The sequence below is a fragment of the Camarhynchus parvulus genome, chromosome 12 (genome assembly GCF_901933205.1).
Source record: "Camarhynchus parvulus chromosome 12, STF_HiC, whole genome shotgun sequence".
Taxonomy (NCBI): domain Eukaryota; kingdom Metazoa; phylum Chordata; class Aves; order Passeriformes; family Thraupidae; genus Camarhynchus; species Camarhynchus parvulus.
Genome location: NC_044582.1, coordinates 8,165,823 through 8,180,719, shown reverse-complemented (window position 1 = coordinate 8,180,719; position 14,897 = coordinate 8,165,823). Strand labels below are relative to the sequence as shown.

Sequence of the window (14,897 nt, the reverse complement as noted above, 5' to 3'; positions counted from 1 at the left end):
ACCAAAAAATGATCCATACCCTTACCTTTCCGCGTGTTCTCCGTCACATCTACACCAAACTGGATGATGTCACCTGACATAATTTCACATGGTGGGCTTTCCTCAGATCCTCTACTCAGTCTCTGACTATTAATAAAGGTACCATTACTACTTTTAGTGTCTTGAAGATAGAACTGTAAACAAACAAACAAAAACAACAATAAGATATCTGGGAAAAGACAAGAAATACAAGCACAACTTTATTTAGATAAAATTTATTTCTAGAAGATAACAAATGTATCAAACTCTAAACACCCTCATCAGGATGCAACACCTTCCCATCATCAAGAAGTATTGTATTTGATTTTGAGTTCACATATGATTGAATTCTAGCACATACACTATGCAAATAATTGCTACAAAGTGTGTCTGAACTACTGCCTGCAATAGAGGATCACACGTCATTAGCAGCAACACCTTTTGCCACAGACATACAACAATTCATATTTAAGTCGGTCAACACACAAAAATTCTAACTGCTCATACATTCAAGGTAACAGTATTGCATGACAATCATGCTGCAGGGAAGGCAACTGAAGGAAAACCTCTGGCAAAAGACAGAATTCAGGAATTGCAATAAAAGACCATGGTGAAATTTAAAGAAAACCAACAGGATGCTTTTACTTCTCAGCAATACTAGTTCACATCATTAACTAAAGTTCAAGATTTCAAGTACTTTTGAAAACACCCAACTGCAGAATTAATTAAATGTTAGTAGAAACTTAGTGAATCTGAAACTGCTTTTATGATGCAAGACTTGTAGTCTAAACTTCTGCATCTGAAAAGAGGTTACAAATCAACCATCCAGCAGAAGACCAGAGTGACTGGCTGTGACCTGAGCAGTGACACCACAAAAGAGGGGACCAGAACGCTACTGACAGCCAGGTGTAACTACTGGAATGAGTCAATCTCACTACTCCAAGATAAGAATAGCTGCTACAGGAACCTGCTGGAATGATAGAAATCACTGGCTTCCTGCACTCAAACAATCTCATTAAGTCCCAAAGCAGGCATAAGGCTGGGGAAAAAGATGTTGTGTTCAGAGAAATGAATGTATTTCCATCTTTTTCTTATAAAACCAATTGACCTTTCCTTTTTTGCAGCATTCCCTGCAAAATTTGCCATGTTTTTAAGTGCCTCTATTATTGCAGGCCTCAAAAAAAAAATCCTGATACATAGCTCAAAACCACAGTGTCAAGGGGAAAGATGGGTTTTGAACGGAGTGAGAGTAGAGCACCAGGGCTCCTTAGATCTTGTATTGGAAAGTGACACCGAGTGCATGAGATGCATCTTATATGGCATAACCCAGTGGCCCTAAGCACAGAGCTGGAATTCCATTGTGTCACTGGACTCACTAATCAAGGGGAAGGCCAGCACAGGAAAGCTCAGGTAGGTGTTAGAAATGAAATGCAGTACATGAAAAGAATGAAAAGCAGAATGTGAAAGACTTCCCTCCCCCCAACAGATACACCTTAGATCTTCAATTGAAGGAAAACAGTAATCCGTCATAAACTGATAAAGATGAAGGTAAACATAAATTATGGATAGATCAAGAAATTCTGATTGCATTCACTATATTAATAATCAAATCCACTCTAAATAATACTCTCTATAGTATTAAATACTATCTATTAACATACTAGTATATCATACAGCTTCTATAAGTTATATGCTTAAAAGCCAATCAAATTAATTAGCTTCTTAATTTAATAGGCTGAAAGTACTGAACCCTCTCATGGTTCATCACAGAGGTAATTATTTCTTGCTTCCTGTTTGTTTTCAATTAGCTTTCTTCTTCATTTGAAAATTCTTCTGTTATGAAAAAGTGAGTCACAGGCAGGGAGAAATAAACATGCTTCTGCTTATTTGCTCTTCCCCACCCTTTTCTTCTCTGAGCATATCTGCCTTTTATCCCTCCCAACATTTTGATTAATCACTGCCCCTTGTAACCACATTTTTGTGGACTCCGCAAATGGGATTCAGACAAGATAGCACAAGGAAATACAGGACAGTGACCACAGGAAAAGAAGTGCAACAGAGCATCAGCAATACAAAACTTGTAAAACATCAGCAGACACAACTTTCAAACGGCAAAAGAATATTTGTAAACAAATGTCTACAGAAAATACACATTACATTTAATATTATGTAACTTATGTCCACTTAAGTGCATACTACTGAACTGTATTACACAAATTTTAGAAAAGTGATGCTTGGTCTTCAAGTCTTTTCATCCTGTTTGTAAATACGCTTCTTCCTGTATCTAGTAAAGAAGCAATACCAGCCACATGTTAGTAGCTAATGTCTAAGGAGGGGAAAATACACTGCCTTCAAATCTTGCTGTAAGGGATTCAGTTATCTTTAATGTAGCCATTCCTCAGGAACCCATTGAGCCAGTCCCTTTCAGGTAGCAAATTGTAATGTTACTTCCATGCTGGTTTTCACTAGTTCAAATGATCTTTCTCAAAGGTCAATCTCTCCATCCCTTTTCCATAATTACTAAAACTATCTTAAGGAAATAAAATCAAATGCAAGCCCTGAAACAAATGTGTCTATACATTAACTAATACTTGTGGCAGCATACTGGATTTATGTACTATTTAATTATGAGGTAAGCACAGCGGGTCCTGAGATTCCCAAACCAACACCTTTTGCACAGCAGCTATGTAACACAGCACCTTCCAGGAGCCCAGAACCACTTTTCCTCCCTGCTCCCAGCGCACTCAGGCAGCAGTGCCAGCTCACAGAGCAGCGATGCCTCCTGCCCTTCCCATCTCTCACTGCTGAGCTGTGCCACCACCTCACCACCTGGACTGGCTCAGGCACTTGTTCAGTCACTGCAAACCAGTTTCGAGCTGATGCAAGGTAAACAAGGAGGTGCTTAAGCTGACAGAAAAAATGGCAGCATATATTGGCCTAATTACACTTGCTTTTATAATTCGCTCTCCAGAGTGAAGTCCCAGCCCTTTTGTACCTCATATTAACAACAAGTCCAATGTAGAGCAGAGATGGCAGCTCACACACATTCAAAACAACTCAGCTTTTGAGGACTGTTAAAGCATGACCACATCCTTAATTCAAGGGATAGCTGTATATATTGTGTGAGCACTGGTTTCCCCTCCTTTCGTAAAAAATATAAGATAACACACAAAGTATTCAAGAAATGTATGTTCCATTATCATAACATCTCAAAGAAAAAAATTCCTAGCCTCTCTTTCTTCTTTAGTAATTTATTGTTTATACACCCTCCCACATACAAGCCATTAATAAGATCAATTAACTGCACACACCTTACCAGGCTGCTTCCACAAAATTTTTGAAGATTTTATTCTCAAGTAAAACTTGCAGTTCATCAGTACACACAAACCTGTCCAAGTACAGTCCACTTCCCTTAGAAACTACAGTACGGAATTTTCAAAAAAAAATACAGATTTTTGTTTCCCTGTTTTGCAAGGAATTATGTACTTATTTCACAAACTTAGTATTTATAGTATTTCAAATTACTCTTCAGTTTTGCAAATGGAACAAAGGTATCTCCTCTGCTCTGACCTATGGTGCATAAAAATCACATTCTTCCTTCTAGGTCAATGACTCAAGAGCATCAACAACCTGCTAAATCAGTTCATGTTTTATTTTCATGCAGTTAGATACCACTATGATTTTTCCCCTATAACAAATTGCTAGTATTTCCTGATTAGAGAAATAGAAGATTCTTCTGTAGTGATCCCAAACCATGATACATCAAATCTAAGCACATAAAATATGTTAATTCTAACTGATATTAGGAAGTTACAAACTGCTACACACCACGAGGACAGATTTTAACCTAACTTATGAAATGTAGGTTAACTGTTTTCTTCAAAGTAATAAAACAAACTCTAACAATAACAAACTCATTCTGTTTAATGATCACTATTGCAACATCTTCCAGGAGGTAGGCTGACAAGTGAGAAAGCCATGATGTGTTTTCTTTCCCAAGACATATACAGGATGCTACAGGATGAGACACTTCTGAAGGATCTCAGAGAAGACAAAATATGGGCTCAGAGATGTATAGAAAATCGTGAAAGTAGCACACTTCTTCAGTGATTTGATTATCTGGATTTAATTACAGAAGAACTACAGGAAGAAACAACTGACCAGCTTTTTCATTCTTCTAATATTGCTATTACTATGTACAGCCATCATCTGCCATTTTAATAGCACATTACTGCTACTCCACCTAACCCAGCTTGAAACTGCAGTTCAGGGCAATTATTCCGAGAACTAGTGAGGAGAATTGCTGCAAAACAATGGCAGTTTGTCCACAGAGATGTGAGATTCAGTATGTGAAGAGGAACAACTTCTACATCAAAAAATGCAGGAAGAAGAAGAAATCATTACATATAATTAAACCTATTTCAGCCTCTTTCCATAGCTGAATTAATAATTAAGTAAGTACCAAATTGTAGGCTATTGCCTTTTACAAAAAGTAATATATTTTATGTATTAAATAAATTTCCACTGCCTAAAAAATGAATGTAGAAAAAGAAGCCCAATTTCAGAATCGCCTAGTTTACCATTCTTTTTCTCACCTCTTATTTCCTCTGTGAAAGAAGTACACACAATTCCCATGAGCTTCAGGGTTTTGTTATACCTTTGTGGCTTTAGCTTGAACCAGAAAGATTTATATTATTTTGTCAAATTATGAACTATAACCCGTAAGGAGCTGGCAGTTTCCTTTTTGCCATGGTTACCACCACAAAGGGGCAGCAGGGCTATTAGCCAGAGCAGTTAAATCAGAAAATGCTGCAGTTAATGATGAAAGATTCGTCCCTGACTTACTAAATAATCATTGAACAATTAATGCAGGAATTATAAATGCACCCCCTGAGTACTAAAGCTAATACCCAAAAGCAGGAAATAAATGGGGATCTAGAAATTGGAATACTTGCCCTGGAGTGATACTTCACTAAGCAGTAATGTAACTGAGTTCATTTACTCGTTGCATGCTGAGAATTCTACCAGGAAACAAAATACACTGTGCACAAGTCCAACTGTGCAAAGCCAAAGACTTTAAAACAAAATATATACCACGGTCAAACTTAGAGGGCCAACATTTGCCACACTGTGGCTAGATTTTTTTTTTTCTCATATTGTTACAAGATTATTTTATCTTTTCTGAAGTCTTAACACTGACAATTTTCTCATTTTGGGAGCAGCACTCTGCTAGCAGACTACACTGTACAAACCATATTGAATTCCAGGTCAGTCCTTTGGCTGTAAGATAGAGAAGTTCAAATGCTAAATTACCTCCAGATCCAATTGATTTGAGTTTCTCATTCTGGTCTGCTTAGACAGATCCCAAATTCCTTTCCTCTCACTTGCCTAACTCCACCCGTCTATCAAGGAAGTAGAAGTATTTGTCTCCATAAGCAAGAGTAATTCACAGGGTGGGGTACATCAAGCAAAATTGCTTTTCTATTTAGTTTTCCATTTCTTAAACACATAGATCTAATAGCTCTTTGCTTACTAAACCCCACTGCTTCAACTCAGAAACAAAACTAGTGCATTAACTTTGGAGTTATTATGAAAACTCCTTTTTAAAATGCTTCTAACTACCCCAGGCAAGCACCCACTATGAAACTAAAAGCAACCAGCTGTGAAGAAAGGGATTTTCCAGTCAGATTGAACAGAGTGAAGGAGTGGCAGTTGGCTTTTCAGGGACTACAAGTATTGGGTTTCTCAAATGAAGCAAAACTTGCTAGTAGTTTTCAGTAACTTTTCTAAAAAATAATAAACTTTACCACTTTTTCTATGAGTAATAAAAGAACAAAAAAAGGATAAAAAATTGACATTCTTTGATACAGCATGGGACAAAAAAAGTCACTGTGTTTTTAACTCAAAGTGTAAGCCTAATGTAAATCCAGCTGCAGTGATGAGAAAAGGTTAAAATCTTCAGCTATTCCCAGGAATCCAATGCTATCCTTCCAAACTTGCCAGTAGTTCAAAGGGGTAGAGGGGAAAGGACAGCAGGGAATATGCTCTTCTGCTAACCAAATTGTTCCTTTGTCTGTTTACACCTTGAAGTTTTGTTGTCTGTACTGCCAGGACAACCCTGCTGGTTACTCATACCTGTTGTCAAGCAAAGTAAACTGTGCCAGTAAAAGCAGCTTTGTGCCAGCACAGCTGAGCCTGGGTATAAACACAGCTTGGCCTTTGCAGACACATTATTTGAGGTGCTATAAAATATTAATCCCTGTGTTCCTTGCCATGTCCTGGTTGTTCAAGTGCTTTGAAGTTCACTATAGGTCCTGTCACTCAGCTTAACTTTTATGTGAGTGGTCAGCAGACTTTGCCCAAAAAGGGCACAGGGACTATGAAAGGGAAGGGAAGATGGATGGATTCGTGGGGAGGAAGAGGAGTCACCTTACGTAGGCAGAAAGGCAATGCCCAGCAATGAGAGACACCAACAATTAACTGTGCATAAAACGTGTTTGGCTACAGCCCTGAGCTGCTCTAGTGCCTTCCTCAGAAGCAAAATGTCACTCTTCTCAACAGAACAAAGCAGAATGTTCAAGTTGTACCCGTGAACATTTCAGCACAGACTTTTTTTGACACATGACTTTGCAATGTTTATTTTAACTGCTGACTTTTACAGATACACTTACACCTATCAGAAATTTAAATTCTGGCATGTTAAAATCATTAAAAACGAAAAGCACCCAAAAAAAGTATGTTTGCAGACTTAATGCCACCTCCTATGCATTGTGCCCATTTAAGCACAACATTTACTTTCTAAATCATTATTCAAACCACACATTTGCTAGTACCTGCAATTCAGCTTACTCATTTGAAGGTGAAAAGCTCAGGACTCAGGATTACTATTAATCAATAGCTCTATACTATTGTTCAAGTAGTTACAGATCATCTACTTTACATCCAAAAATTCAGAAAGAGGATATCAGACACTTATTTTACAATGATTTTTGATTTGTATTAGAAAGTGGTCTTTATTAACAGAAAGGCTACTAAAAATATTAAACAATTCTTTCTAAGTATTCAGTTTCACAAGTAGCTACATGAATCTTAAAAAATATGCTATTTAAATGGTTTGAGCTATTTTTATCAAATATAATTCTCAAGCAGTATTGTTCCATATTTCCAAGTAATTCATACTTAAGAGAATGACAGAAGATGGCTAAAAGTTTCAGTGTAGGACCTTAAACTATATCATAATCCAAGTCCTCTAGTTTAAGACAAAAGTTAAAACCAATGTTCACTATTCAAAATTTGAGCATGTATATGAAAATGAGGAGAAAAAAATCCCTACTGCTTGTGGTCAAATCTGAAGTTCTCTCTATTAGGAGACAACTGTCTCAAGGTGAATTAAGAAAATTAAGGAAACCATGACCTACATCATCCTTGCTTTCATGAAATACAAAAATGTAATTGTGGGTTCCTCAGTCCAGGAGAGACACGAAGCCCCTGGAGCAGGCCCAGCAGAAGGGACAAAGATGATGAAGGGACTGCAGCATGTCTCTTATGAGGACAGGCTGAGGGAGCTGGGAGCACCTTGAGAAGGGACCTCACCAAGGTCTGTCAGTATCTGCTGGGAGGTGTCAGAGGATAGAGCTGGGCTCTCATCTGTGCTACCAAGCAATGGGACATGAGGCAATGGGCAGAAACTGATGCCCAGCAAGTTCCACCTGAATATGAGGAAGAACCTCTCTACTCTGCAGTAACTGCACACTGGAACTGGTTGCCCAGAGGGGCTGTGGAGTGTCCCTCACTGGAGATTTTCAGAACTATCTGGACACAATCCTGCGCTGCACACTCTCAGGTGACCCTGCCTGATCAGGGAGACTGGACCACATGACCCACTGTGGTCCCTTCCAATCTAACTATTCTGTGATTCTGTGAAAATGTAAGTAAGTAAACAAATGGCATTACAATTCCTGAATCCCTCAACACCAGTCAGTGGAGAACTGAATGAACATCACTAACTCACTTGCAGATTGCTCTTGTTTACTTTAGCTTCAAAAGGATCTATCAACACTCCAAACACCTAAAAGAAGAAAATATCTGGGGAAAGAACCATTAGTGTTATAGGCATAGCAGTTTATACAGCAAAAAAATCCTTCATATAAGATGATAAATATATCATATATACCAATACTGATGTAACAGATTAAACTGAAAACAAAGCTTTTATTCTATGATTGTGCACTATGACTGTGCACAACCAATGTGAATGGAAACATTATCACAAATGATGGCTCCCCTTTCTAACCTATTTACCTTCACCCTCCTTCAGCAGAACTGGTAACATTCAAGTAACACACAAACTATTTTCTAGAAATAACCATTTCAAGCCTAACTTGACAGCTGTGAAATTAACACCTCCCAGCAATCACATTCCATAATGGAAAAATGTAGTATAACACCAAGTCAGAGAAGAACAAGTCCTGGACACTCCCTATTATGCTGTAAGGCCTCCTCAAAATTCTGCAGTTAGGTAGAAGATTTACAATGAAGGATGTGAGCAGAAGCAATCCTAGGCATGATCCAAAATATTTATTTCTCTTCTAAATAAAAATTTCTGCAGGAAACACAAAGTGTGGCATGAAGTGACTGCAAAAGGTAGAAGCTGCTCAGGTACCAGGGTCCTGATCTATCCCTAGATTTATTCCAATAATCCAAAAAGGCATTCGCTGTCAAAAGGAAAAGAATGACAAGATAGATACTCACAGAAAACTTCAAGCCACAAAATGCAACACCACCATATAAAAATAGATCCCTCTCTACACATCAGTGTCACTAATTTTGATGCAAAAAGCTATTTTTAAAAAGAAGAGATGTAGAGGAAGAGTTCTAATTTACAAGTAATTTGGTTTATATATAGCCAACTGCCTTGCTACAGTGTCACCATAGTTACTAATTACTACTCTTTAGAATGTCTCTTTTACTTAACTTTTGTCCTTAGCAGTTCACCAAAATTTCTGACTTCTTGCTGTAAGTGCTACATGGTTTCAGGATAACTTCAAGAATTTTGTATTTATTATCTTCTCAGCGGAATAAAAGTCTATCCCTTCACATACATCCTGCTTGAAAACTTTTGTACATGTATCACAAAAGAGATGAAGGATATTAACACTTTCAGAAAAGATGCAATTCCATTCTAGAATATAGACAAAGCACAGAAGTTTCCCACAAGAAAACTACTCTACTCAGTACCGGTTATATACAATATTCTCAAGGAAACTGAATTTTCAGCCTACATGAAAATTCTCAAGTACTATTTTAATCCCATCCTGAAAATGCTGAGACAATTTTAAGGTACATCATTGCTTTAACAGCAAAGCTAAAATACATTAACAAGAAAGTACAATCAACAGAAAGCTTCCCAGGAAATGATTACTCACACATCATTCCAAGATGCTCAAATTGACTCATTAGAATACTAAAACAATATAAAGAAGATATTTATTTTGTCTTACTGCTGTCATAGAAGACAATATCTCACATAACACCCAGAGACTTTGAAAGAACTTTTCCTGCTCCATATTAAAACACTGACTTGTGCAATGTACCCATAAAACCAGTAAAAAGTAGATAAAAACAGGTTTCTAGAAGGAAATCGTACTTGCAAAGAAGTTTCCTGCTTTATTTCATTAAAGAAGCTCAGCCTCTCTTTATACAAGGCATTTGTACAGCCACATATCAGGTATCACTGTGACACCAGTGATTACTTTGTATAATTTATCTCAACTTCTATCATCACATCAAACATGGACCTGAGGGAAAACATATGGCCAAGGTGACCTCCTGAGGTTTCACTTAATGCTACTGTGTTCTTTGTATTAATCAATAATGGAAATATACAGCAACTTAATGCAGCTTTAAAATAAAGAAATAAAACACTCTAATAGGCCTTCACCCAGAAATCCAGGCTTCTTCAGGCTAATTACTTCTAAGTGTAAAATATTGCTGAAATACTCATCAATCCTGATGCCCTTATAGGAATACTTTCCTACAAAACCAGACTGAAATCTAAACACTATTATTTACTCTAACAAATGTAATTAAAGTTTGGCAACATGGCATACTCAAATTTTGCAGTAAGTAAAGTTAACTTGCTCTCAACATGTACAAATTCCCAAAGACTGTATTTGTAGGACACATGTATCCAGATAAAATAAATAAGCTCCAAAAAGAGCAGGTTCTCATACACAATCTTAATTTCTTTTCAAATACATGTTTCATGCATGTTTCAAAAGGTTTGTAATGTACTATTGCAATTTAGTCTTACCTTTAGGAGGCAAACCCACCCATAAATATTCTACACTAGTGAAGAACACTAAGACTACTCAGAAAACAAAAATTTTTATTCTTAAATTCACAATCAAAAAAAATGGTTAAACTTGATAGTTAACATTCTTTGGCCAACCTAATGAAGCTCAAGACCAAAATAAAATATGGTTTCGTCTCTGACTACTGCAATGAAAAGTATGACAAAGAGAGAGGTTTGTCACATTTGGACAGAGCTTTGCCCTAATTTAAGAGCAGAGGTAAGGCATAAATCTCTCCTGGTCTTTGGATTTTAACTAACCTTACTAGAACCTTGCATAAACAAAAACTAAAATCAAATTTCTCTAACACCTACTAAAGAAACCAAATGAATTGTTTTTATGGCAAAACACTGAAGAATAACCAGAAACTACAGAAAAAGAACAAATGAAAACCAGATTTTTTAAAAAGTAATCTTGAAATACTAAATACTTAGAGTGAGAAATCCAACACCATCATCATCCATTGTTTCTGCTTCCTCAAAAATCTCGAGCTAATGAGGCAACTAAATCACTAGCAAAAAATTAATTGAAAGGAAAGTTTTCCTTAAGAAAATTGCACTACTGAACTTCTATCAGCAAACAATTACATTTTCATTTGCAAGCAAATTGGAGAAAAACCACAACAGAAGCCAAGATTACCAGGTACCCTGCCAGAAGAGAAGAACTACTTATACAAAAGCAAAAGGTTCTGAGGCAGCTCCTTCATTTATCAGGAAACTCCAACTCCCAACACAACCCGATGTTTCAAGGCAGGTGCAGAACTGCAAAAGCTTCTTAATTGTCTTGCAACTCACTGCTAAATTGCTGAATTAGTTAATCATTACATCAAAGCTCCTCTACTCCGGCACAGAAGAATCACTTTTCACATGCTGACTTTACAACTTAGAGAGTAAAGGGAGTTGTTGAAACTATTTCAAACTATTTCTCATTTCTACTCCTTCCACACAAGGCACTGTATTTACCTATCATTAATTCCATACTGCTGCTGGTTTATGGCAGAGAAAACTCCCAGTGATCACACGTTCAAATAAAAAAAAAAACCCATATCAGATTTCACAGATACCTCTAAATGCAATGCAGGGGGGGTTTGGTATTATCTCTATTAATGTAAAACCTCTCAAAATATCCTGAAAAATTTAAGAAAGTTCCTGCCTGTCTTTTATTAAGGGACATAGTCCATTTGAAAGGACTTGTCTAATATCACTACAGTACTTTTTTTTTTTTAAAGAAACATCTGCAGCAGGCCTAGTTAATTCACCTCCCCTTTGCACAAAGCAATGCTGGCTTGCTTTCTACCATCATCTGCTCCTGAACTATTAATTCACACAGCACAAGTGTCACAAGGAGAATGTTCAGCACATTGCTAAACTACAGCTAAAATGCCCATGCTGAGGATAAACTTAAAGCCACTGTGATATAAATTCAAAACAGCCAATAAAGATGCAAAAGTACAAATCCTAACTGAAGGGAACTGCCTTAGTACAAATGACACCACACCAGTTTTAATCATGTCAAACAAGATATTTTTGTAAGAGGTCCAAACCACAAGTATTACCCAAATAGAGTGTAGTGAGAGTTCACTACACAGCTCCTCATACTGAAAACAACAGGTCACCAGAGCAGTATGCTCCTCCTTGCTTTTCCAAAGACTTCTCTGCATCAAGGGCAGACCAAACCTTAAAAAAAAAAATTACTAAATTTAATTTATTTTCATTCTGTGTTTGTACTTCAGCATTCCATGCAGAGAGCAAATGCAATTAACTGGAAACCAAACACCAAAAGAGAAGGGTGCAGCTCCATCCAAAGATGGAAAATTCATTTTCCAGCACAGAGGAGAAATCTGACAATTGGGAGTTTAATATTTGTACTCAAGGCACTGCCAAGCCATACCTCCAACAAAGTGAGAGAAAAATATCCTGGGAGGAGCCTGTATTTATTTGCAATGCATTCCTGGATCAGGACTTTTAAAGCAAGTAGTAATTAAATACTGGCATTCATGAACATAGGCTGATTTATTCCAGTGCTCCTTTGAGACCAACAATTACACAATAAAGATTATTTATTTTAAACTTAAGAAATCCACATATGGAGATGGGTCAGCCAGCAATGGGAGAAAAAGTATGAGCTGATTTTTGATAGGCAATCTTACAGAATCGTTCATGTCTTTACCTGCATCCTACTGGCTTCAAAACAAGGGGCAACCTTCTCCTCACAGGTTCATGGCAGAACCAGGCCAGCAGAGGGATGGGGAGAGGGCAGATAAGGGTTCAAGGATCTGGTAACTGAGGTATCAAACCTGGTGACTCACAATTCCCATGTCTTAGTCAAGGGCAAAAATCTCATGCAAGGTACATTGGATTTACAGATTAGACAGGTTGCTAACATGGCAAAACTTGCCAGGGTACAGCTTTCTACACAGACAGAAGTATTTTGCTGGCCTTTTTCCTATCTATTTTCCATCAGGGTCATCAAGGATGTTACACTGCTAACACCTGTACCCGTGAATGCGATTCTTCAGACAAGCTAAAAATAAAAAGCAATACACACACACAAAAAAAATTACCAATAACCCAAATCTCTTAATTTCTTTGTCAACAGAAATGCACCCAGAACACATCAGTGCCTGTGACCAATCTGCCAGTGGGCATTAGGAGCAGGGGAACTGCAAAGTACTGCTGGCAATCCCACACCCTTTCAGCTGAAAAGCCTGAGGGAGTGCTCACCCAGACCTCTGAAAAGTCATTATCAAGCTTAACAATTTTTTGTACTAAATGTGCCATACTTTCCTCTAGAACACAGACAAAAATTTTCAAAATACAAAAAGAATGTCTTTCTAGCATCAGAGGTTCTACACTGTCAGTCTAAGAAGAAATAGCCCCGATAATTTAATTCTTTAAACCACCATAAAAAGTTTTCCAAATCCCTTCCCTAAGCACGAAAATGCCTTTTCCATTCCCTATTTAAAGCTGAGTTGCAGCCACTAGAGGGCAAGGCCACGATACATAACACACTGCCCGGGCTGGGTAATGCAAAACCAATGCAACAAAAAGCAGAGCAAGAGCAGAAACTACAGCTGAACACTGCTTATTTTATGAAGATTTGGTTGTTCAAGTTTTTTTTAAATACTGAATTTTCCATTAATTATAGGAATATACCCACATATTCTGTGGGTTGCCTAAACTATTAATTTCATCTTTACAGTCTAAAGCTTAGCAGACAAGCTACTTCTGCACTTGAACATCCACATTAACAATTCTCATACTTGTCAATTTTTAAAATTAGGTTTCTCAACTTCAGTGTTCATGATGCTGAAATTATACAAGTTACAGGAATTCTACCCAGAATCAGCAAGCATAGGTAAAACCAGAATGCTGTCAAAGGCTTTTCCCATTAAATATATAAATTGAACTTCCTAATCAATGGTAAAAATTAGCTAGCTAGAAATTGGCCATATGCTGCAGGAAATGGAATTAACAGCAGATTTTTTCTGTGTCTAATCAGCATTTTTAAAAAATTTCTGTTCTGAGAACAGTCTTTTTCTGTACAAAGATCACCCTTTGTTGAAATGTATTCTTGACATTTAATATATTAAAGTCTGCTACAATTCATTATCTATGCTCTTAGAAGAACAGAAAACAAGGTCCAAAACTAAACCAAACCAGGAAAATGAGTCATTTACTAAAGACCAAAACCCCAACTGACAGAAGGACATACACTAGAAGCTCGAAACAAAAACATTTAAAGAATTATTTCAAAATTTATAGTCCAAACAGCATGGAAGAAAACTCAGCAAGCTTGTCATTAAAAATGATGACACTTAATAATAGTGGCACTGCACTGGTACTGTGCATGAAATCAGTCCCATCTACACTGGCCCATCTACTCCACGGAAAAAAAGATCTGTACTGTGCATCACCGAAACAGATGAGCCCTCAAATTAAGTTCCCATAACATTCAAACTGCACTCCCAGTACAAACACAGCCTTCCCACAAAAAACATGTTTGCTGTTAAGTAATAAGCTTTGACATTCCAAGAGGTTTGACATCTAAGCTTAAATTTAATACAGCTGTAGACAAGATTACACTTTGATTAAAGGAAAATCAGCAAGACTTTTACACTACCTATAATTAGTCTACTATTAGTACAAAGTTTTAATAAACTTTAATTAGAATTAGATGCTATCCAAAGCTTATTTCAAAGGAAAATAGGTTGGGCCACTGGGAATTGGCAGCATTAAGAGCAACACGGTTAAACACAAGTTTAAGAGAAACATGTGTGTGCCTATTGCTTCTTTTAAAATTTTTGGAAAAATATTTTCTTCTGCAGCCAAGTAGTATACTCGGGTCTTAAGCAGATACTAGGGAGATCAAACACAATACATGATGCAGGTTGGTTGAATGTTTCATTGGATTATTACAGCTTTGCACTATTTAATAAAAGAAAAAAAATTTAAAATGCCAAACAAATCTGTGACACTTCTGTTAGATGAATTTTCAAGTGTTTACCAGGAAAAACACAAGTTTGCC

General features: G+C 37.0%; 1 protein-coding gene across 1 annotated transcript in view; it reads right to left on the bottom strand.

The window, feature by feature from the left end:
• The window catches only part of SLMAP (sarcolemma associated protein), a 79,790-nt gene that overhangs the window by 47,714 nt on the left and 17,179 nt on the right, over positions 1 to 14,897 (bottom strand). Inside the window, exon 3 of the mRNA XM_030956402.1 lies at positions 26 to 173. Within this exon, the coding sequence (XP_030812262.1) occupies positions 26 to 173 (148 nt within the window). The remainder of the gene's footprint in view (positions 1 to 25; positions 174 to 14,897) is intronic.